This window comes from Alligator sinensis, unplaced genomic scaffold (genome assembly GCF_000455745.1).
Source record: "Alligator sinensis unplaced genomic scaffold, ASM45574v1 scaffold342_1, whole genome shotgun sequence".
Classification (NCBI taxonomy): domain Eukaryota; kingdom Metazoa; phylum Chordata; order Crocodylia; family Alligatoridae; genus Alligator; species Alligator sinensis.
This window is the reverse complement of record NW_005842126.1, coordinates 193,590-201,359: the sequence shown is the minus strand read 5'-3', so window position 1 is coordinate 201,359 and position 7,770 is coordinate 193,590. Positions and strand designations below refer to the sequence as shown.

At 42.4% G+C, this 7,770-nt stretch overlaps 1 protein-coding gene across 2 annotated transcripts in view; it reads left to right on the top strand.

Moving 5' to 3' along the window:
• Positions 1–7,770, top strand: part of MYLK4 (myosin light chain kinase family member 4) — a 96,980-nt gene that overhangs the window by 11,303 nt on the left and 77,907 nt on the right. For both annotated transcript variants that reach the window (XM_025205723.1, XM_025205724.1), the window contains one exon: positions 7,266–7,464. In XM_025205723.1, coding sequence (XP_025061508.1) covers positions 7,266–7,464 — 199 coding nt within the window. The remainder of the gene's footprint in view (positions 1–7,265; positions 7,465–7,770) is intronic.

Below are 7,770 nucleotides of genomic sequence, written 5' to 3'. Positions count from 1 at the left end.
GACGCGGCTTCTTGCAGGAGGGCTCCGGCCCCGCGCCCTGCAGGCAGCAGTCCAGGTGCGCGTTGATGTGCGAGGCGGGCAGCTCCAGCGCGCACACGGGGCACTGCACCCGCGCCCCCGCCTCCGCCTCGGCCCCGGCCATGCCCCTGCCCCGAGCTCCCGCACAGGCCCCGGCCGCAGCGGGGAGAGGATTTGCGCGGGCAGGAAGCGAGAGGAGCCTCCCCCGGCGCTGGCGGAGCGCTGGGAGATGTAGTCTTTTGCATCCCGCCCTCACGGGCCTGCGGAGAGCTGGCCCGGCCCGCGGTCTCGCTCGCTCATTTTCTCTTTCACAGGGTTGCCCCTCCCCACACACACACAGCTTTTTGGGCTTTGCTGCAGGTCTTAAATACGAAAAGAGCGTACTGGTTCTTTGGGGAGACGTGATATCTTTTCTTAGAGCTACTGAGTAGTTGGAACAAGGCTCTTTGCAAGCTTTGGGGCGCAGTCACTCTTCCTCAGGTGCCGGGAGACTGCTGTTGTCCTGAGATCTCCAAGGAAGGAAAGAAGCAAACTTCATTGCTAAGCAAGAAAGAAAGATGTTTCGCCTCTCTGTCCGCCTCTGGCATGGGGCATCTCCAGGGGAGACCACCGAATCTGCACTTCGCTCTGCACAAAAGGGCTCTGAGATAGAGGGTGGACGTTTATTCTGTCCCTGTGCAAAGTGGAGTTTCTTTTCTACCTAAGAGGGCGTGTACAAGCTTTGATTTCTCCTCAGCCTGAAGAAGGGTGTATGTGCCCAAAAGCTTGCAAAGAAAGGAATTTTTTTTGCTACTATTTTGTTGGTCTAATAAAAGTTATCATCCAAGAGCCTTGTGTATCTCGTATTGGAAGTTCAAAATAATCGTATTTTCTGAAAAGGTCTTGCACACCGAAAAAATACACAAATAAGTCATCTTACTTACTTTAGATTGCTCCCTTTAAGTCACCACTAAGTGAGTGAGAAGTGGGTCATCAAAGGTGAAAGATTTTGTCATTCTGAGGCAAGCAATCAGATGAAAGTGCCGACAGCAAACTCAAAAGTCAGTTAAGATTCCCCAAGAGTGACTTGGGTTTTGGTGCACTGCATCAAAGCGGTCTCCAAAAATGCTGTATGTTTTGAACACTTTTACTGTTGCTGATCATACATTGCACGAGGGCTAAAGTTATTGTACAAATGCAATAATTACCATACACCTGGCAATGCTGCCTCCCAGGGAGAAGCTGGTCGCCCAAATGTCATGGTGGGTTGCAGTGATTCTCCACCAGAGTGGCCTGAGAGTCTCTCAGGGGGGCGCACCTGGCAACACTGCCTCTCAGGGGTCCAAGCACAATTCACAGAATAAACCCAGGAGGGATCTCAAATAGAAATGCCTAGTGGAGCTCTGTTGTCTTTTCAGTAGAAAAAAAAAGCTGACCTATTTTTCTGTATGCAAAAAAGGGAAAAACGAAGGGGCAGCATTTAGCAAGGGGTGCCTCAAGTCTCAAAAAGGTTGAAAACCACTGGTGTATTCTCTCTCCCTCATGAGTGACAGGAGTTTGCTGTCTCTCTCATGATTGAAGCCCCAGCAACACCACATTGTTGCTGTGGGGAAAGAATCCACATCCAGTTGTGTCAACCCTGCAGCCCCAGGAACTGGCACAAGAACAAGGGGGAAGTTCCCACTTTTATATAGAAAATCATAGGGGTTAGGGTCACAAGCCAACAGGTCAAAGGGAGGGAACAGGTAAAAAGGTAAAGAAACCTTTTACCTTATTTCCCTCCCACACCTCTGGAGGGGTCCCCAAACAAGCCTTTAGTCCCTAGAGTGCTCAAACAGCAGCCTGCAGCTGACCCCCAAGTCTGAGTCAAGTTCCTTCAGTCCACAGTCCTGCCAGTGAGATCTCCAGCTCCACTCTGCTCTCCACAATATAGGGTTGACCGGGCTCCAACTTATATGCATAGTATTTTGTAGGATAAGTACAGGACATAGTTGATCTCCTTTTCTTTTTCTCTTCACTATTTCCTTTCTTATGGGTGTTATGCACTTACCAGCTGTAACCACTAGCTGTTGCCATTGGTCTTTCAATCAATGTTGCTGTCTTCCATGTTTCAAATCATAGGAATGATTAGAGTTGGAAGGGACCTCAGGAGGTCATCTAGTCCAACCCCCTGCTCAAAGCAGCACCATCCCCAACTAGATCATCCCAGCTAAGGCTTTGTCTACCTGGGTCTTTAAAACCTCCAGGGATGGAGAGTCTACAGCCTCTTGGGGTAGCCTGTCCCTGAGCTTTACTTCCCTCCTAGTGAGAGAGTTTTTTTTTATAATAACCTAAACTTCACTTCCTGCAACTTGAGACCATGCTCCTTGTTCAGTAAAAAAAACTTGAATTATATTAAATATCCTTAAGACATGCACTATCACCACTCAAAAGTGCAAGTTTTAAGTGTAAATATAAGAACTTTAAAACAAATTAAATAGAGCCTGAGACTTTCAGGCAAATTGTAAGGTGAAACACCACAGTGTTGCTCCAGTTTGACACAGGGCTTAAGCAAAATAAGAATTTTGTGTTCCTAGATAAAGTCTGTATTCCCAATAGGCTACACTGCACAGAACATAGCTTGGGTTTTATTTTTTAGGGAAGCATAAATATTCAATTAGCATTGCAATTTAGCAGCTGAAGTTGACTAACTAATAATTCTTTCCAGGTTACATCTTGTTTCCCTCCTTGAATTATATGTTTAGTTTTAATTATCTGTTATTACATACTGTTCCTAGGTTGTATATTTCCAAGTCAATCTAATGTCAGGATAAACTATGCCAATGTACTAGGATGTAAACAAGTCCAGCTACCATGTAATAGTATCCACCTCCTTACTTAAGTCTTGTCAGTGTCTGGCTCATATGTGAAAAACCACAAGTCACAGATGAAGTTCTGGGCAGACCTTAAATTAAAGTTTATGAATTAATACAGTGCCCAAAAGTATGCAGTACATTTCAAAGAACATGAAGTAAAATGGGGCTTGGCTAAAGAGCTTGTAACCTAAAAAACAGAGTGAGAAAGGAAAAGGATATAACTTATTTTTACTAGTACTTAGTAAATAGTTTCCAACCCCTGGCAGAGGCAACTAACAGCAGGCCACCCTTTGTGACCCAGCCTTTACTGTAGACTTCTGATCCCCTGCTGCTGCCCCAGCCCTCCCTGCTCTGTGAGGATGGCTTATTTCACCCTATCTTAATGCAGCCACTGACAAAAAAAATGTGGCAAGCAACAATTTCAAGCCACAATATCAGCAACAACGGTAAGCTGAGGCAGGGAGGAAAGAGTAGCCTTCCCTCTGCACAAGGCAGGGAGCCATGCCTTTAGTAAAATGGGGGTTGGATCAGACTTTCATGGGCTGGATCCAATCTCTTTGCAGGCAATAAGCTGCCAACTCCTGGTGTATTCCTGTCCATCTCTAAACACACTTTTACCTCTATTATGCATGCATCATCATTGTGTAGACCAAAAGACAGATTTGCACCACACAACCAGGCATGGTGGCTCCATCCAGTAGAAAATATCTGTGACTTTAGGGGCTGGAAGTCATAACTGATATGTCCAAAGTGTTCAAGCATGGAGATGTATGTTACAATTGGAGAGATTCTGTTGTCATTGTGCTGGGGTTGGTATTGTAGCAGGTAGGAGTGAGGTCTGAGTCTGGCTTTGTTGTTTTGAGTGACTACAGTTTGAGGATTGCATTGTAATAGTAGAAATCAGTGCTTGCATCCCAGGCAGTCAGAGCAGAGCAGATACGGTCGTAACATAGAGCTTGGTTGTAGATGATGGATCTATTGGTGAGTTTAGAATGAAAGCTGGCAGCATGTAGGTAGTGGTGGTGGTCAGAGGGTTTCCAATACAATGTTGTGGCAATGTAGCCATTACAGACCTTCATTGTGATGTCTATGAAATTAGTTTTCTGGGTGGATTACTCAGAGGTAGTTTGAGGCAGGGGAGGACATTGTTGAAGTCCTGGTGAAATTTCTCTAGATTCCTTCCTGTGTGTCCATACAACCAATAGGTCATCAATGTACCATAGTTATATCAGGGGGATAAGGGGACAGCTGCAGAGAAAACAAACGTCAAGGTCTGTCATAAATATATTGCCCTATTTTGGGGGCAGGTGGGAAGGGAGCATACATGTCCCCATGACAGTGCTATTCATTTGTATAGGGAGTCCCCAGATTTGAAATAGCTCTGCATGAGGACAAAGCAGGAAAATGCAATGGAAACAGAGCAGCATCCTAGTTAATGTTCTTTTTTGCTTGTAATCCATCCTCATAGGGATGTACAGAGACCTGACATCCATAGTAGTCAATATGGTGTCTGCTGGAAGCTTGTCAATTTATTGTGGTCTTTTTGACTTTTTTGCAACAGACGAATTGCCCCGTTATTTTTCCATATTCAAAAAACAAATGAAAGTTAAAAGCTGGCACTTTCTAAGGGGCTCCCTGAATCTGAAAAGGTTAACAACCCTTGGCATAGAGAGTTAGAAGATACAAGCAAAAGAGATAAAGTCTCCATCTGTGGAAAGAGCTAGCTGTAGGCCCATTAATAGGCACTGATTTCTGAAAAAAATTAACTCAAAGGACTACAGGTTTCCACTTTCTCACGGTGCCAAAGATGTAGTGGCTTTACCACTACTGTGGAATGCTCTTTGCAATCAAATTTGACAGTCACTTTTCCCCTCAAAGCCTCTGCCTATTCACTATGGCTGTTTATAGATGTTATGTTTTTATAGGTTTAATCCAGACTACAGCCTTCACCATATACACGTAGTCACTTGTAGTCTGAATTAAAATTGGCTATAATCTAATGAACTAATCCTCGTTGAACAAGGATTAACGTTAATGCATACTAGGGCAGTCCAAATTAGGCAATTTAAAGTGTGTTAATTAGCATGTGTATCCAGTGTTGCTTTTAGGAAAAAAACAGTCCTTAGGAACTCAACAGAGGCTATCAGGCACACAGTAACAGCTTTACAAAGTCATATGTGCCAACAACACCTCACCTTAAGTAAGTATTCTAAGTATCAATATCCTGACTAAGCCCCCAGCCCTGCTCAAGCACATGGGCTACTGGTTGGGGCAATTCCCCTTGATCATCTATTAACCCTTAATTTGAATTGAAATTTAATTTGGACTGTATGATGCAAATCAGTCAACCGTGAGCAGGTCTACAAATGGCCCGGAGTGACACTTCCAAGGAAGTGCTGAAGTAGGAGTAGACTAACACATTTGGTCAATGACTTCTTACTTTCTCCCTAACTGCCTTCTGAAACCCAGCTGATTACAATCAGGTCTTTGGGCTTGCCACCCCCCTCAGTCTTTTTCCCCCAGTTCACTGTGAACATGAGTCAGCTGGAGAACAACAGGCACTTTCTTTAGGGCTTGTAGTTCTTAGTAGGCAGATTGGTGCATTTGCTGTTCACAGCCCCAGGGAACTGTGTTCATTGAGGAACTGTGGAAAAACTATTTAAGTTTTCCATGGTCACGAAGGGACTCTCACACAGCTGGAAGCCATCTTTGCAGCCACATAGTTCAATAATGTTTCACAGCCTCTGAGTAATCACTGAACCCCAGGCGTGATTTTTACTTGGGTACCACCAGTAGTTTGGTCTAATGACTTTACCATGTTTGTGGTGAGGCATATTCTAATCAGAAGATCTACAAAGTCTGGGTTATGCTAACTGAAATAGTTAGTACATATAGCAAAAGTAGAAAGCCCACTCAGTGGAATTTTGCACAGGAAAAGCGCTCTAATAACAACGTTCCCCCTCCTGAGGGCTATGTTGCAGTCAAAGAGTGGATGTTGCTGATTGGAAGGAGGATGGGTAAAGTCAGCTGGAATGCCAACCTACCTAGCACAGTCTGTGGGAGGGTATCTACATCGAAATATAGATTTTTGTAGAAATGCTGTGAGACTTTTTTCTTTTTGAAAGGGAATATATGCCCAAATGAAAGACAAAATATCACATTTAATTGCATACCTAATCACATATTATTTTTCTGTGTTACTATGATCAAAATGCAAATAGTCATTAGTATTACAGGACTGATCATTTACACCTGTCAAGGGCTCATGCACTAATCCACTGCTTTTGTATTTGGGCTTCCAAAAAGGTTAGTGTAAGGTTTACAAAAAAATCATGAAAACCCTTCAGATTCAGGTTATAAAACAAGTTAAGAATGTCCCTTTATCACTGGAATTTTACAATAGGTTCTTCCCCTCTCCCTTCAGGATCTGTTGAACTAGGGGACAATTTGTCAATATGTAATACATTGTTATGGAAACTTACCTGGGGATAACATTTTGCAGAGAACCTAAGTCACTTAAGAAAATGGATTGGGTGAAAACTTACTGGGATAGCTATTCTGGAATAACCTGTAAGGATACCATTCTGACTTTTATTCCAGATTAATTCTATATTAATGAGCTTTCAAAAAAAAAAGTCATGTTTTTGGAATCAAATCACTTTTTTTCCTGGAATAGATGATAGATGGTCCATACAGCTATTCTAATATTGTAATTAATATAGATTGGGCCAAAAGAAATCTTATGAGGTTCAACAACAACAAGTGCAATTCCTGCATTTAGGACAGAAGAGTCCCATGCACCGCTACAGGCTGGGAACTGACTGGCTAAGCATCAGCTCTGCAGAAAAGTACCTGGGGTTTATAGTGGACAGTAAGATGGATATGAGTCAGCAGTGTGCCAAGAGGACTAACAGTGGAAAAGCCTGGGTTGTGTTTCAGCCTCATCTACCTCCTTTAGTGCCCCAAACTCTCATTTACTTCAGTAACAGCATGGTAGGTCCTTGTGGATCTCTTGCTGAAGTCATAGTAGACACAGACAGAGACATAGCATGAAGTCTTAAAATTGGTAATAGTATGTAAGGCAGGCCAGTGTCACTAATATATAATACACTAATATATATACACACATTTTCTTTTTTGAAGGCATGGTTCTCAACATGAAACTAAATGACCATAGTGAATAATTAAAATAAAATTCAATATATTGTAACCCATTTAAATTACCTGACATTCTGAAACTAGAACATTTCGCTCTTAATATCTATTTCTATTAATTCTTCATTTTGATAAGAAATAACCACATCCACAAATTTTAAGAGGAAAAATATTTAAAGTTTATATTGCATTGTTGACATTTTTTCCTAAGATAAATGAACAAATGACATTAATGTGTCACATTTTGTCTCGTTACAGACAAGAAAAGGGAGACATAAAAGAGCACGAATGCTCACTGATTTATGAAACTAAGATGGAGAGAAATCAGTCTACAGACCTAAATGGTTTTGATACAAAGGTGATTAAGTTTAATAGGCTGGAAGAAATCAACATACGATACAATGGTAGCAGACTGGGAAAAATAGCCTTTTTTGAGTGCTTGAAAAAAGTGGAGAAGGTAAGACTTTTGGGGAAGAAAATGTCAGTGAATCAGACCCTGGCATGTGCTTTATTTAGCTGTGTGGCCACCCCCTGTGTTAAATAACCTTGTCCTAGCTAATGGTATGAGTATCAAACAAAGAATCCAACCTGAATCTTCCACATTGCATAATACGAAGCCCTTTGCCAAGGATAGATCTCAGCTGTCTGACATTAGCAGTCTAGGGTGGTTGCAAGATGGTATCCGATTTGTTACCAAGAAATCTCTATAAATCATTGTATTGGTTTCTGCTCTATCCTTTTAAAATATTTCAAAAATCAGGGT